The 16,765-nt window shown below is 38.9% G+C and overlaps 2 protein-coding genes across 3 annotated transcripts; one reads left to right on the top strand and one right to left on the bottom strand.

The window, feature by feature from the left end:
• The first annotated feature begins 461 nt into the window (after positions 1-461).
• e2f5 (E2F transcription factor 5) lies at positions 462-8,194 on the top strand. Its single transcript, XM_069685408.1, has 8 exons — positions 462-593; positions 2,486-2,595; positions 2,738-2,899; positions 3,433-3,541; positions 3,859-4,183; positions 6,832-6,969; positions 7,303-7,341; positions 7,961-8,194. The coding sequence occupies exons 1-8, from the start codon at positions 465-467 to the stop codon at positions 8,035-8,037; spliced, it is 1,089 nt and encodes a 362-aa protein (XP_069541509.1). The 5' UTR covers positions 462-464; the 3' UTR covers positions 8,038-8,194.
• A 1,814-nt stretch (positions 8,195-10,008) lies between these two features.
• Positions 10,009-16,507, bottom strand: ackr4a (atypical chemokine receptor 4a). Of its 2 annotated transcripts, none has more exons than XM_069684713.1 (2): positions 16,173-16,507; positions 10,009-13,505 (listed from the first exon to the last, which is right to left on the bottom strand). In XM_069684713.1, the coding sequence occupies exon 2, from the start codon at positions 13,496-13,498 to the stop codon at positions 12,392-12,394; it is 1,107 nt and encodes a 368-aa protein (XP_069540814.1). In that variant the 5' UTR covers positions 13,499-13,505; positions 16,173-16,507; the 3' UTR covers positions 10,009-12,391. The 2 variants fall into 2 exon arrangements, with proteins under 2 accessions (XP_069540814.1, XP_069540815.1); XM_069684714.1 differs by lacking the exon at positions 16,173-16,507 and adding an exon at positions 15,612-15,680.
• Positions 16,508-16,765: the final 258 nt, after the last annotated feature.

Genomic DNA, 16,765 nt, shown 5'->3' with positions numbered 1-16,765 from the left:
TTTTGAACTGACTTCTTTAAGTCAGCTTTTTTGTCCCAAGTCATATGAGATACTTCTCAAAATAAAATAGTACATCAGAATTATTTTGTCATTAGTTTAACTTATGATTATTTTTACTTTACTGAATTTGCATATAAAACGTACTTTTGTCTCAGTTAAGTCCAAATAACTGAAGTAGATGCTTGACTTTACAGTACCCGTCTGTCCGGTTAAAAGGGGGAGGGCGGGGTCAATTTTGGGTTGGGGAGGGGCGTCGCTGACAGGGAGGGCACGAGCTGGACAAGGGTTGCCATGGCAACTGAACCCTAACGTAACGTCCGTTGATTTAAAAACCCTTCAGGTACCGCTGTCGTACTTTGTAGGGAACGAGAGACGTTATGTGAAAGGAAAGTTATATCTGTTTTTTGTAGTTAAATTCAGGCAGCTAATTAAAAAGAAGAAAGACTCTCTTTTATAGAAAGAAGATGGAGTTTGAGACGACGGAGGCTGTACGTTCGACACCGAGTCGCCATGAAAAAAGTTTGGGGCTCCTCACGATGAAGTTTGTCAGTCTGCTTCAAGGAGCGAAGGACGGCGTCCTTGATCTGAAAGTGGTCAGTGAAACGACGATGGCAGGCTCAGTGCTGCTGTGTGTAATGTTGTTTGGGGGTATAATTAATCGGTGTGTGTTTTTCTGTTCAGCGAACAAAGAGCTGTCAGTCACAAATGGAGCCGTTCAGGTGCATTGATTTTCTTAACAGGTGTGCTAGCTAGCCGCCATTACACTGGTCTGCTCGTTTGTGGTTGAATAAAACACCAACTCACGAGCGTTTAAAAAAGAGCCGTACTGGTATACAGAGGGCGCGTGCACCTTGCTGTCAGGATGTTAAATACAATATATAAGCTAATACTGTGAATAAAAAGTGATACCAGGGCTTTTTTTGGTTAAAAATCCAATAGAACATCTCTTCCATAATCAGATATAAAGCAGACTAACAAAACAACACTGAAGTCTGGAGGCGGTCCCTTTTAACCTAATTATAATTGAGTGTATTGAGCCTGTGATATGGAGCCTCTATTGAAATAATTACTGGAGAATTAGCTTAATTAAGTCAGAGTGAATTTAATTGCTAACTCCCTTGAAACCCTTTTAATAGCCTGTGGGGATCCCTAGAGGTAATGTGGGAAACCACAACAGTTCAGTTTGACACCAGTCTGACTGTCTGACAAAGAGGGTCCCAATGTCTGTGGATCATCCTCACATTCTGGGATGTCCTGACAAACAAATATGGAACCAGTGGCCTATTTAAAGCTCCTGTGAGGAGTTTTTTGCTGGTTATAAAACTGACTGACATTAATTCTGTCTATAAGAACTACAAAAGCAAACCAGACCATCAGCGACAAGATTGAATACTTTTATATAGTTGTTTTTCATGCCTGAAATTGCTGGTGGGGGTAGGTGTCAGAGGAAGTGATTAACTGCAGGCTGCCTTTGTTTACATTTTCCAGGTTACACATTTAAAGTGAGTATTAGTGTTCAAAATCGCAAGACTCTTTTGTTAAAAACACCACTTAAGCATATACAGGACAAAATCAAAAGGTATAGCTTTGTCCACAGGGCAACACAAACTGAAAGTTCCTCACAGTAGCTTTAATTGATCATTAATTTGGATGAATATTCTTTTTACATCGAAGGGAACTTTATTTTGGTTGCTGCTTTCTGTATATTACGTCTACCTTACCTGAATATCTTCACATTTTCCACTGTTTTGTTGGGCAATGAATACATTTAAAGATCTTTCTTTGAACTCTGGGAAACTGGGATGGAACATTTTCTCAGTGTTCTGATGTTTTATTGAACAGTAATCGAGGAGATGACAGACAGGTAAATTGATAATAAAAAAGGTATTAGTAGCAGTAAATGTGTGCCGTTGAAAGATTACTGCCTGCCATCTCTCAAATTGTCTTAAGGCTCACTGTTATCGGCAACTACTAAGATCTAGATATTCGGAGTTGACGCTGCTGTTTTTTAACCCCTTCCCCCCAGTTAATAAAGTCACAATACACTTTGTTGTAGCATCAAACCAGCCACCCTAAGTCTTTTGACCTGTGGATGTGTCTTTGCCAGACCTACCTGAAGTGTCTCCCTCAAATCTACCTTCTATTCATCTCACTGATAAGTAGTTTTCCCTCTCTTCTTGCGCGCCAAAGCTGGGTAATGTTTACACAGCAGGCTTCTTAGACCCTTTTCCCTCCTCCCTCCTCCTCTGCTATTGTATAACTGTCCTCTTCTGCCAGTGGGTTTAATTTGCTGTTTGTGCAGCTTAATTTGCCAAATCCTTCATTTGCTGGCCTTGTTTGAGTCTCTTTTTTTTTCCACCTCAAGACATTCTTACCACTGAATTTTCAGGTTCCTTGTTAAAAGTGATGCATTTTGTCAACAAGGGCTTATATTAAGCTGCCACTGAGTACGCCGCTTAATGGAAATGTGTGTCTGAATTAACAGGCCGCAGACAGCTTGGCAGTGAAGCAGAAGAGGAGGATCTACGACATCACCAACGTGCTGGAAGGAGTGGGATTGATTGAAAAGAAAAACAAGAACATAATCCAGTGGAGGTTTGACAATACTGTTTTCATAGTTCATAGTTTAGAATTAGTATTTTCTTCCTTCCCTACATTGGCATTTTAATCAGTAGTTTATACTTGTGATCACACCTCATGCTTTCTCCTCTCATGTATCATCTTCCCTGGGGTCCAGAGGAGAAAACTCAGGGAGCCAAACTCAGGAGGTGCTGGAGCAGGTGAAGGTTTTAAAGGCCCAAATCTCTGAGCTGGAAGCCCAAGAGAAAGAGCTGGACAACCAAAAGGCCTGGCTGGAAGAGAACATCAAACACCTCAACCACACTCCCCCCACCAGCACATATCCTTTTTTATGACACCTGGCTTCAAATTGAGATGCTTTGCTTTTACTTATTTAGATTTTTTGTCTCATATTTTTGGTCAATCTCTTTTCTTTATCCTGTACTTTAATATCTTTACTTTTATGAAAGTAGATGCACACATCCCAATACCTTCCATAAAATAACCTACGTTTCAGACTGATCATATTAAGTGTTTAATACTGAGGTTTGGGTTTGATGATATGAGTGAAATTGTACTTGTATTCGCATGTATTCTTGTCTCTTACAGTTTGTAATTCTAGTCCTCTATAGGCCCCTTTCATTGATTTCTGAGGTTGAAAAAACACCCACTTAATCCCTTTAACATTGTTTGCTTTTGAACAGAGAAATCACTACAAAGGGAGGATTATAAATATAATTGCTATTGTCAGTCTCTATTGTGAAATCACAGCCAGGCTAATCCTGACTTTACAATACTGTGTTTTTCCACTATATTGTCTCCATTTTCCTCCCAGTAAGTCCCCTTGCTCCCGTTTCCTTAACACTTCTCCACTTATAAATTTGTGACGCATGAAGACATCTGCAGCGCCTTCAGTGGGGACACACTTCTTGCCGTAGTGGCTCCTGCAGGGACTCAACTGGAGGTACCGCTACCTGAAATGGTGGGTCAATTCTTACAAGCTTTCTATACTGATTGGGATACTTTGGTTTTGCACTATGTCATAATAGTAACAGTCTGAAGAAAGATCATTCACAATATTTATTCCTTTTTTGTTTTTCATGTTAAACCGCATGTAGTGTGTTTATAAAAGCATGTCACTGTGATAGTCATGTGACTTGTGAAGTCTAAGTGAACATGTAAAAACAATCTTGATGATTAAGCACAGGGTTGCAGTCACTTGGGGGCAGCAGAAACCTGTCAAATATTGATTTATAGCTATATAAAGATGATAAATGTACCTCCTCTGCTGCTCCTTAGGGCCAGAGTGGTCAGAAGAAGTACCAGGTGAACCTACGCAGCCACTCGGCTCCCATCCAGGTCATGCTCATCAACCGGGATTCAGACTCCACGGTACCTGTGGTCTTCTCTGTGCCGCCCACTGACGACATCTGTCCAATGCCAACTCCACCCAGTACCCCCGCCAGCCTGCAGAGGTTCCCTCTCTCCATGTCCCAGTACTCCACCTCCAACACAACCTCCTCCTACTGCAGCCAGGACTCTCTCTGCTCAGACCACCAGATGGTGCTGCCAGGACGCGATGAAGTGCTGACGCCATCATCCACCCCTCCTGATGAGCAGATGGGTAAGGACAGGGACTTTTGTTTATGTTCATGTAGAAAGGGTGCTTGTAGACTGTGCTACTTAAAATGTATACAGCTTAATGTGGGTCAGACTACAGGAGTTTTAAAATCCTGATAAATTTTAAAAGGAGGACGGGCGTTCCTTTCTTGTTGAATAAATAGTGGCCTGAACAAGAAACTTGGCCCTACAATAACCCCAATGCATCACACTGGAGCAGTTTAATTTCTCTTCCTCAAGCATGCGCCAGGATCTCACTGAAATAACATCCTCCACCCAATGAGTCAGAGGACGTTGCTCCCACTTGTAACTGACATTTATCACTTTTGTTTTGTACCGTATCATAAACCGTGTTCAGGGGCCACAGTGATGCTGGCCGAATACACTGGAAGTGCAAGTGTGCTATACGTACAGACTCTATTGCTACGTAAATTTGGAGATGATTTGTGGCGCTGATGAGCTACTCCCAAAAAAATTACAGCTTATTTTTTAACATTATGTCAAGCTGTTCGTCTTTATTGAAGTTTATTTAATTTGACATAAACATAGCAACAGCATAGGAACTGCAACATACAATGATACACAAGCACTACATGCACTGTAGTTAGAACTGTAAACTGTAAAGGAAAGACAAACAAATTTGGTTTCTCTGAAAAGTCATATTCTCTGAATGGAGATCAGAAATATCAGATGTCAGCCGCTCCTGGAATCCAGGAAACGTTTCAAAAATGCCCCTGCTTAGCAGACATAAAACAGACTTGTCAATCATAATGGCAAATCAAAACACATTTCAAGCAACTTAAAGCTCTCAAGAAATGTAATTCAATAGTGGTAAAATAATCACAAATGGTTGTTTGAACTGTAAGCAAATGGTCAGTAGTTTTTAGCTGCTACATGCAAAACCTTACATGTGCTCATTTCAGTGACTATTTTATTAGAAATGTAAACATATTAAGACAGGATATTTCAAATTTATAAATGCAACGGATACAGAAATTTGAAAACACTGTTTGAACTTAAACACCATATTATGAATCCCTTAAAGCAGCTATAAGGAAATTTAATTTTGGGTATATGCGGCCTCTGTGGACAAAGTAGTAGGTCTTAACTCTCATGTCTGATTCTGTCCTGTACATGCCTGTGTAGTATTCTCTAATGAATCTCCTGCTTCCTTTCACCTGACTAATATACAATTCACCGGGCAACTTTGACATGGAAGTAAACTAAGCTTCTTTCGTCTGAGTACCTTAAATTGCTACGGCTCAATCGGACCCAGTGACAGGCTTGTTTTGTGTGCCAGAGGGAGCAATGTACCACGATCATAGTTCAATATATAGAGAATAGTCTTCTCAGTTATAGTCTGGTTTGCATATGTAGGTCACAGAGGTGTATCAGCTTTAAACTGAGACTGTTTCACAACCGGTTAAACACTCCTCAACGAACATTTGAAATCTGCCTCTCCTTGAAGTTGCAATATAAAATCTATAAGACCATTGAATAAGGGATAAATCCTCTCCCTTTTCAAGTGTATTCCTCCATCAACCTTAACTTGTAAATTTTCTGTCTGATTTTATTTTTATGTCAATTTCTTTTAATTTGGCAGCTCAGGACCAATTCAGATTTCTAGGAACCTTCCACAGCAGCCTTAGTGGTAGGGCTTTTAGCCCAGCTGCGCATGTTAAGTAAATAAGTCAACTGACCCCTTATAAGTCCTGCCTCCCTTAATTAATGTTGTTAGGTTAAACAAGCGTGAAAAAAAACCAAACATTTACTACATTATCCAATTAAAGCATGTAATCACAATTCTTACTTTTATTACCGAGTAAAAGATGCAAAATGAGGATAAATGAATCAGCAAAATATGTGTGGTGTCTCCGGTTTACGTTGACAAAGAGACATATGCTACAGTCACATACACATATATCACACATGATACCCTGCATTACCCAATTTTGCAACCCAGACAGCATGACTGTGTCTGCATCTGTTCCTGCATCAAGTCATGGGAACGGACTAAACATAGATTCTTCTCTGTAGGAGACTTCCAGTATGTCTGACAAACACACCACTTCCTTATCCGGATGTAGGTTTATAAGAAAAGGATGAGTCACAGTTATTCTGAGTGTGTAAGCATAGATTAAACTGTATAATATGCTGTCATACTGAAACTGCAACACGGTCTAACACTTCCAGAAAAATGAGGAATTGTGCAAACAGACTGAAAACAGAAACACTGATTTTTTACTGTTATACATCACAAGATTAGATACCACTCTAATATGTGAGTGGTATCAGTATTGTCAATTTAATCTCAGGAATGAAGTAAGTGAACACACTTTCCAAAATGTTAATCTTTGCAGAATTCAGTTATCTGGACTTCAGTGCACTTGCAGACTTCCTAGCTTAGGGGGTTTGTTCCCATGAAGTTTGTTGGTACTGTGGGCTGTGCATTTCCTCAATTAAGATCACAAGAGGCCTTGAGCTTACTTCTGGGAACTCCCAGAGTTGAACTGAGGTTGTCACAGTGCTTCACATCCTAATATATGATCCCTGCTCCATATAACTACATTCTGTAATGTCGCTAAATTAATTTCCTTAAGAGTTTCACTGTATGACTAATTATTGTCATTGAACCTCCCGTCCTCCCTGCAGAGTGTCACGGTCAGTCAGCAGCAGTGTTGGAGCAGCAGCAGATAGACCTGGCGGACCCAGATTTCCAGTCTGTGCTGGAAGTGAGCGGCCTGCTGAAGCTCAACGCTGCTGGAGACAACGTGAAGGACGACAGAGAGGGTAGGGCACAGGGATGTGAAAACAGTCACACTAAACATAAAGTAGTTTTCTTCTTTAATTTAATCCAACAGGGGAGCTTGGGGGATGCTGTTAAACTGCTGCTGTTTTATCTTTTTTTATTTCAGTTAGTAGTTCAAGCTTTCAGCTCTCAGGTGAATTTATTCACATTTTTTATCCCAATATCTGAATAATAAACTGATAACCAAAATCTTTATATGCCATTTAATCCATTTGATAAGTTCTTAATTGATGTGTATACAGTATATACTACAGTATAGTCTAGAACAGTAAATGATTCAGTATAATGTGAAATACAATGTGTTTGTCTTGTAGGAGCTGTCGACCTGATTGATGAGCTAATGTCTACTGATGGTAAGCATTTTAAAACCTGCTGTAAATTACTTTATAAAATTAAAACTGCCTAAAAACATTTAAGTTACAGAATATTTAAATGGATACTCATCAAAGCTCAGACTCTATAGCCATGGTAGCTGCTTTATGAGGTAGTGCTTCAGCAAAGCATTGTTTTGAGCTGCATTATAACATCAGCATGCTAACATTCTCACAGTGACTGAATCTAACATGTTCATGTTGAGCAGGTATAATGTTTACATTTTTTACCATCTTAGTGTAGCTAGTTAGCATGCTTACGTTCGCTGGGTAGCACTACACACAAGTGCACTACAGCTGAGGCTCATTTTCTTAGGTATCTTACTTTGAATAAAAGTTCTTACCTGATGATGGCACAAGAGAAAAAGTAAAAAAAGTTATGGTAACCATGACCATGTGGAGATTTGGTTGGGAAAGATGTATGTCTTTGCCAATTTGTATGGCAATCAAATGTACAGATTGGTCAATCAACCTTTTTGGGCCAGATTGAAGTTTGTTATGTTTCCATCTCTACAGCTCTAACACTAGCATGCTTAAGAAAGTAAACCCAGGCTTTCTAGCCGTCTCTTTCTCATGTTTTTTCTCTGGTTTCTTCGCACAGGTATGTACTACAGCTTCAACCTGGACGACAACGAAGGAGTGTGTGACCTGTTTGATGTGCAGATTCTTGATTACTGATGGCTAACGGCTTCAAACACACTTTTTTTTCACTTTTTGTTACAATTTCACAGATGATACTTGCATAACATTATCATCTCTAAAAAATACCCTCTGCACACATTGGACTTCTCCATTTAACTGCACTGGCCTTTTGCCCTCACCCAACACAAAACAAAGTGCCTGATATATTTTAAGATATTCATGCAACCATGATTCTTTTGTGTTCTAGGTTTTAAATGGTTTACTTTCGTTACATTTCATTCAGCCTTGTACTGCTTTGTATTGTTTCATATCCAGTGGAAAGCATGAAACTTGAACTGCTTTACTTTCTGTAGTTAAGGAACAAGTTGTGACTGTTGTGCATTAGTTGGTATCCACAGTAACTCTTAACATGTCAGCATTGGCTTCTTTCTAGCATTTAAAACAGGGTTGATGATCTAGTTCAGGGTATGTATGTAAGTAACTTTCTTTACATGTAAAGTTCACTTTGTAAAAACTTAACAAATTCCATAGTTATATTTTATAAAATGGCATATTGTATTTAAATGTGAATGTTTTGGTTACGTTTTGTAACCTTGTTCTCATGTGAAATGCCAGAAAGTTTTCTTTTCTAAATTATTGTGTCACTGCCATTTTTGGCTGTCTTGAGTTTTTGTTTTAAAAAATATATCTTATAATTACAGTTATATATTTGAAAAACAAATATTTTTTACTTAAGTTAAGAACAAATAATTCTTGGTTCTAGTTTGTTTAAACTTGTGCTGGTTGACTGCCTTAAATTGTAATTTAAAAATATATAAATTATCAATATTTCTGATCTGAAAATCTAATGTTAAGAGCCATGAGTGGCATTTTTTGTATATTTATAGTTTTTTTTATACAAGAAGTTGTTTTTTTGTATATTTTGTTTACTTGCAAACTTTTTGAAAGTTTTTTTTTTTTCAATAAAAGGATTGAATCTTGCTTTATGAACCTTGCGTTTCCAACAGTTAGATTTGCATGTTAAAATACTTTTTTTGTTTTGTTTTGGCTAGCTAAAATGCTTAGTTAACAGATGGAAAACTTCAGTCAAGTCGTTTCCACATGAGACACCACACGTGACAGATCATGACCTGCAGCATCACTTGATAAATCACTTGATTTGCACCGGCTGCGATGCAGGAAGACAAAAAAACCCACATTCAAATTGCAATGCAATCAATGAGGAACTTCTGAAATGCTAACAGGCAGAGAACACTCAATGTGTTTTACATTTTGTCTCAGAGATTAATTCCATTACAAATAACAAATGTATAACATGTAAACTATGTAGTGGCGTTATTTCTGTCTCATATACAATTGGATCCAACGTTTTAATCTACTAGTGTTGACAGGCTAACAATCCTTCCTGTGTCAGTAACCCGTAAACTTGTACCGACCAAGTCCAATTGTGCAACTTATGAAATGCTCCCGCTGCTGCCCTAATATTCTCCTTAGATGGTTTTAATAAACGAGATGTAAATAGTCAACACTTCTCAGGCCATTCTCAGATTATGTCCAACAGGCCTTTAACAGAAGTTATGAAGCCACTCTTGTAAATGAATGACCTTGACAACTTATTTTAATTAATTGATATAGCTGTTTTTCAAGGTAATTACTCTGTTGACCCCACTAGAGAGACTGGACAGTTGGCTGGAATTTCTTGCATAGTGCTTTACTGATCTGAATCAGTTTCATATTTCAGTGCACAAAAACAATGTGGTGTTCCCCAAGGCTCCATTCTTGGGCCTCTACTGTTACACATCTGCTCCCACTTGCACAGTCCATGGAAAACAACAAATTTCTTCATTATCTAATTATCATAATTATGGAGAGAACACATATTTCTATCACAATATCTCAGGGTGGTCCAATTCTAACCCTATAAGAGTATTTTGATTTAAATGTCAGTGCTCATTTCAGTCGCTAACGTTAAATAACACAAACCAGGCCAGAAATCTTTGTGTAGTTATTTACTCAGAACAAATGATAATTTCCACATTAAGAGAAAAATACAGCCTTATAGAGGTACATGCAGTATATCAAGAATTAAAGAGCTGGTGTCTTAGCAGGAGACTTTATTTTAGTTGGTTGACTGCTATGATGCTGCCTATAAAGTTTTACACATCATTGAAAGTCTTTGGGCAGAAAAATATTTCTAATCTGCTGCCTCGTACAGACTTCTGAGAGGATCCGGGACAGGTCATTTAATTTGTCCTTTTATCTTGTCTTCAGGTCTTTATGTCTCTGTAAAACTCTTTAAACTGCCTTAAAGTGGACCTTTAAAGGTACTATCCACACTAACGTGCCATGCTTTTCCTTTGAAACAAGGACATGTAACCATTTCGCAAAGGGTAAACAAAAATAACATCGACCTGTCTTTATCTCAATAGGTACGGCTTGTGCTGATAATATGGTGTTTTTCAGTGTCTTCAACTTGATGTTAAAATGTGTGTAACCCTCGCTCTTACAGCAACTGCACACCTCCATGCAAACAATCGGCTTTAATCGGCGATAAAGAGAAACTTTTGTAATGATAAAAAAAAGATTTGCAACTATCAAGAGAAGTTTCTTTTCAACATTTCATCGTCCCCTCATGAAAAGTTGTTTTGCAGTGTATTGTGCTGACTTGGCTGTGTGCTAGGAGGTAAACTGTAAAGTATGTGTGCTGTAAATGTGTCTCAGATGTTTTGAGGAATTTAGGAAACAACAAAACTGTGGCTTTCTGCCTTGATCTGTTATCTTTTTATTCCAGGAAAAATTGAGGTCATCTTGAGCTGATAAAAACAAATACTCCTTCAGGATCCTCACTTCATGTTGCCAGTGCAGGCATGTGTGCTACATCTGGTTTATAGTCTGTGCTATGAGCCTGTTGATAAGGAGTATTTATTCAAGCAGATTATAATCAAAGCAAGCAGGATAAGCAGTCGAGCTAATGGATGGATGGATTATTTCAAAGAAGCACTTACAGTTATTTGCCAAAAGAACAAATTTCCAGTTTGTTCAAGGCGCCACAAAAAACCCCCAGTTTTTTATCTTGTGTGAGTCATGTGTGATGAAGAGTATCAAGTTCATGTTTTAATCTTCTTTGAACTTCGGACTGTTTGGGCAGCTGGAAAGTTTCTTGTGAAATCCCAGTAGAATCTCATGCTCTTTGTAAACAAACAACCAAAGGCAGTATGAGACAGATTTTCCTTAAAAACAATGCATAGCCTCAAAGAAAAAATCACTCTCAATCATCACTTATGACCCACTAGAAGTGTGTTGCATTTCTGGGCATGAACCTTTGGGCAGAGGGTTTTGTAGCCTGTAACCAATAACCGCACAGAGGGTGTGAGGGCACAATTCCAAAAAAAACAAAGTGAGCAATCTTGAAGGTCGCCACGCATCCTATTTCGAACTACTGGTGTCATTGGGTCGAGAAGAAGAATTTGAATGTTGTGTTCACAAACTGCATATGACAAATCATGCTAACTCTTCCTTTAAGCTTGCTTACAATTGTGCAAAGAGGCATTTATGATAGTGTTGATCACAGTTCAAAAATTTAGTGTCATGCCTATTTTAAAACATGCAAAATGAAATATTTCTTCTTATCGAGGGTACAAAAACATAAACATAAGATTGGTTTGCCAGTACATGTCTTTGGCCCTAAAAACTTTTGGCTAGAATAGATTGCATTCAAATTTGGTACAGCCATTCATATCCCATTAAGGATGAATTCTGTTAACTTTGGTGATTACTAGACTTTTTATTCATCAGTGGGTTAAAAAACTTTGTTTTATGACAAAAAACCTTCAAAGCTAATGACACACTAAAAGGCCTTAGCTGCACTTTTTAGCTTTTAGCTGTTTTTATTGTAAATAAGCTAATTTCAGGATGCTAAGGCAACTATAGTCATCATGATACCTGCTAAACATAAGCATGTTAGCATTGTCATTGTGAGTATGCTAGCTCGCTATTACCACACCCAAGGGAATACTTAAGAGCGGGAAGCATGGCTGTTGTCTCTTAGTCTTGTTTCATTTATTGTTAAAGTCAAGTTTCAAAGACTTAAATGAGATGTCGGCTATAAACAGTTAAGTCAAGTGAAATTATACTTTTTCGTCACACTGAACCAAAGATGCAAATGAATATTTTCATGCATCACCCATCTGAGGAAAAAAAAGTTCATTTTTCTTTAACACATTTTTAATAAGCTGGGAAGGAAAAAACTGTTAAAATGTCTGTTTTTGGTGTGTTTGGATTTCTAAAATGTCAAACTTGATGATTTCCACACATGCTGCTGCTATTTTCTCAAAAACTCACTACAGTCATCCACAGACACATCTCTCACTGTGAGGCACTATGGGTTAACTCATATTGGGAATGTGTTTGTCTCTCGTGATGCACTGTGGGAGTTAAATGACATCTCTAGTCCTTCCTCCACTGCAGGATTTTCCCTCCTCCTCTTCCTCCTCCTCTCCCCAAACTTCTTGGCCAACTTCATCATGTTCTGCCTGAAGGACGACCCCATGAAGGCGTAGAGGATGGGGTTGAGGCAGCAGTGAGTGAGGGCCAAGTTCTCTGTCACCTGCGCTGCCTGATCCAACACTTTACTCGTCCCGCAGTGGGTCACTAAGAGGTAGACTGAGTCCATCGCTCGATACACCTTCAACACGTTATACGGCAGCTGAGTGACAACAAACACCCCGACTACCATCAGTAGAACACGCAGAGCTTTCCACTTCCTGCCTCTGCTCTCGATAGGAAGACCCTTTAGCGTCCGGCCCACGCTGCAGTAACAGATCACCATGACTGTAAGAGGAAGCAGGAACCCCAGCAGCACCTCCACCATCTCCAGAGTAGCTTTTCCTGCTCCAGCCATCGACGCAGGGTAGATAGCCAGACAGACGCTCCTATCAGACGTCCATCTTACTTCTGAGAGGATCAAATCAGGCAGACCGAGTAACAAAGCTGTCATCCAAACAACCAAACACACCTTCCAGCAGTGTCTTCTGTTGAACATCCTCCCCTGCCACCATCTTTGCTCTTGTCCTTGCGCTCTAGCTAGCGCTAAGTAGCGATCCAGGCTGATGCAGGCCAGCAGCAGCATGCAGCAGGTGAAGTTGACCGTGTAGCAGGCGGACACGACTTTACAGGCGGCCTCGCCCAGCTCCCAGCCCCTCGCCGCGTCGGCAGCCCAGATAGGCAGCGTGAGGAGCAGGAGCAGGTCAGCGACGGCCAGGTGAGTCAGGAAGGCGTCCATCATGGTCTTGAGGCGTTTGTGGTAGGCGTAGACGGCCACGACCAAGGCGTTTCCTGCCAGTCCCACCACCAGACACACAGCGTACATGACAGGAAGGAAGATGGCAGCAAAGGAGCGGATGTCGTTCTTCTTACAGAGGGCCGGGTAGTCTTCATAGCTGAAGTTGAAGCTGATGTTTTCATGGTAATAGTAGTCGTCCTCCTCTGAGACATCCATGATGAAGCTGTGACAGAGGACATTTTGAATTTAAACTTTTACAATCTTACTTATAGCTAGACTCATAAAGTAACAGACTACACTTACTATGTATGTACTGTTAGTCACCATGATTTGGCGGTTGGACTATCTTTTGATTTTGTAATTGGACAAATTTGGACAAAGCAGTACTTGCATTGTTGATCGTCATTTGAACGTGTTGTCTGATTTTGTGTCTGAGAATGAATGAAAATGTTTTCCTTATTTCCTTTTTTTAATATAGTTTCCTTCTTATGCTTTCCACTGGGATTTAAAGGAGCAGTGTGTGAGATTTAGTGGTGAGATCACAGACTTTAACCACTAACTGCTCCGTTGCTCTCTATTTATAAGCATTTAGGAGAATCTACAGTGGCCGTGAAACCAGTGAAAAACACAAAAGACCAGCTCTGGAGACGGTGTTTGGTTTGTCCCCCCTGGGCTTCTGTAGAAACATGGCTGTGCAATGATGGACTCTGTGGACGAGGACCCACTCCCTCTGCAGCTATAAAGAGCTTATTTTAAGGTAAACTAAACAAAATGATTCTTGTTTTTTAGGTGATTATAGACTAATGAATAATAAATATAATAGAGATTATACTCCAGTTCTGTTTTTTTTATTTTACATTTAATGTTACACTCTAATCCTGTAGATCAAGTCCCTGTGATTTGATTGGATTGTTAACAACGTGAGCATGACCTGCTAGCACCCTTACTACTTAAATATTGCTCTGCTAGCTCACAATACTTGAACTTGTTTCAAATACAAATACTTGAAACAAGAACTTCTATGTTCTACTCAGAAGAAACCTCATTCAAAATCACTTCAAATATTTGTAACAACACTTATAACTAAAAACCCAGCCTTGAGATGGAGCTGTTCTTAACAGGCTCTCTGCATTCAGACAAGGACTGTAGTTCTCTGGAAATACTATGCAATGTTTGTTAAATATTATTTAATATGTAAAGCTTTTTTTCCTGCTTTAAACACTATTTCCTATAAGCCCTTGACCTTTGCAGGCTAAAGGTCATGGCTGTAAACAAAAGGCTGAGGCAGTGGGCGGATTCAGACGAATTAATGAATGAATGAAAGTAAAGATTACAGCTATAAAGTAAAAAAAATGATTTCAGAAGTACGTTGAAGTTAATTTTGTGGATCTGGAAAAAAAATAGTAAACTCTGAAAGAGATACTAAGATGTAGTTTTAAAGCAGGTGCTTTGATGAATGCTGACTTGTCTTATGGGAAGTAAAAATCAGGAACTTCATTCATTTTTCCGAAAGAAGTGACTTCACGGATGTGGTAACCCAGTCACCTAAAATGACACTTCACAAAATGTATATATCGGGCCTGAAATCAAGATGAGTCATCGGAAGTACTTTTACATTTTAAAGGAAGGGATAAGAGGATGTTTTATGTTAATAAAATTCATATTTATTTATACAACAACAACTAAATGGATTTTTAATACAAAGAGCACAGAGCTTGGAAAGTGTTTGCTTCTTCATTTCGATTTGTTTTAAAACATTTAAAGTTCGACTTGAGCTAAACTGTGCACATACTTAGATTAGATTGGTCTTAAATGTCTAAAATTAGCAAAGGTCAGTATAATTAGTAGTTGAGCGCTGTGGGAGACGGCTGCCTCTCCAGTAGCTCTTCAGTTATTTTGTTATCTAATTTTGTACTTTTTTATATATATATATATATATCGATATATAGATATATTTTGATCTTTATTTTTTACCCTCTGTGTGCTGATTCTTTCCTATTGTATTGTACTGTATAAGCTGCTTGAGACTGAATTTCCCAGAGGGAGTCATCCCAAAGGGATCAATAAAGTTGAGTCTAAGTCTAAGTCTAAGTCTATAATTTACTATAACGACTCAACTAAATCCACAAGCAGCTGAAGTGATTTGATATTCTCATTACAATAAAACTTTCAGAGTCTCTTTCAGCTTGACTCATGTAACCCCAAACAGATTCAACATCGAGTTTTAAACCCTTTCAAACCTCGGGTTTTATAAAATATGACGTCAAAAGATTTTGTGAATGTCGGCTGATTACTTTGCTACAATAACATCAGAGTCAACAAGACCTACCTTTAGACATTAAGTACAAATTTGAGGTGAGTCCAGTGGTTCTCAGCAGCTGATTTGGCTCAAAGCTATATGTCTAAGTTCATTATAATAATAACTTAGATTTATATTGCCCCTTTCAAGAAACCCAAGGTCGCTTTACATGGGAGTTCAAACATAAACAAAAAGTTTAGCCACATAGAGCTCTAAAAAGTATTTACCTCCCTAACTAAAGCACAAGTACCAAAATAACTGTAAAATTCTCCATTAGAAATAAAAGACCTTCACCACGCCTCCCCACCAGCTGTCCTCCTTTGTAGCTCCTGCATCAGCTAACAGAACAGAGGGGCTACATAAAGCAGCTTACAGCACAGTAGTGAAACCTATTCAGACATATCAAAAACATACTTAGATTTAGATATCGATCATGTTTTCTCCCCTCATTACTTAAAAATGAAACCCAATGCTGATACCTCATTGGCAAGTAATCCATAAATCAGATAAAAGAAATGTAAAATTGCAACATTGAATTCAGCTTCTGGATTTGACCCTTATGTAAATACCGCTAAAACTGTCCAGTCTTACCGTCAGTCACTGCTTTCCCTCCCTGGCCCGAGAGTCTAGAGTCAGTGTTGTTTAAATCCAGCTGAGTCTGGTTGCTGCTCTCTCTCTCTCTCTTTCTCACACTCACACTGTAGACGCGCTTGAGCGAGAAATGACTCAGAGAGAGAGAGAAGGAGTGAGAGAGGAAGACGCAAGAATCTACAGTCAGAACAAAAACATTAGTTTGAGGTGTTTATTGAGTAAATGCTTTATTTTTTATTTTAAAAAGCATGCGCATGTTGACAATGTGAGCAAATCATTTCAGCACCAACAACACAAACAGGAAGTCTTTACACCAAAACAATAAAATGACTCAAGTTAAACCTGCACTTCAGCAAAGTTTAAATCTTAGCAGACAAATAACATCAATATGGAGACTTGTCAAATGTGGATTTATAAATACTGCATCTTAAATATGCAATGGTATTCAAGATTTTCTTCTACTGCAAGTCTGGGCATGTGGTGTGTATCTTGAATTTACATACACGCCCATGTTAATAACCTGGCTGCAACTGGAACCATGAGGAATGTGGAAGATTACCTTTTGCTTTTAATCTGTCAAGATTTGGCAGCTG

The sequence above is a fragment of the Semicossyphus pulcher genome, unplaced genomic scaffold (genome assembly GCF_022749685.1).
Source record: "Semicossyphus pulcher isolate SPU_LCO1_2020_fin unplaced genomic scaffold, fSemPul1.0.p SCAF_7, whole genome shotgun sequence".
Classification (NCBI taxonomy): Eukaryota; Metazoa; Chordata; class Actinopteri; order Labriformes; family Labridae; genus Semicossyphus; species Semicossyphus pulcher.
Note: the sequence above shows the minus strand (reverse complement) of the source record. Positions and strands in the feature narration are given on the sequence as shown.

Excerpts from the sequence above, each read along its gene's own strand:
- ackr4a (XM_069684713.1), bottom strand. The coding sequence starts at position 13,498 with ATGGATGTCTCAGAGGAGGACGACTACTATTACCATGAAAACATCAGC.
- e2f5 (XM_069685408.1), top strand. The coding sequence starts at position 465 with ATGGAGTTTGAGACGACGGAGGCTGTACGTTCGACACCGAGTCGCCAT. Across the intron at positions 594-2,485 it reads GCGTCCTTGATCTGAAAGTG|GCCGCAGACAGCTTGGCAGT; the intron begins GTCAGTGAAACG and ends CTGAATTAACAG. Across the intron at positions 3,542-3,858 it reads AGGTACCGCTACCTGAAATG|GGCCAGAGTGGTCAGAAGAA; the intron begins GTGGGTCAATTC and ends GCTGCTCCTTAG.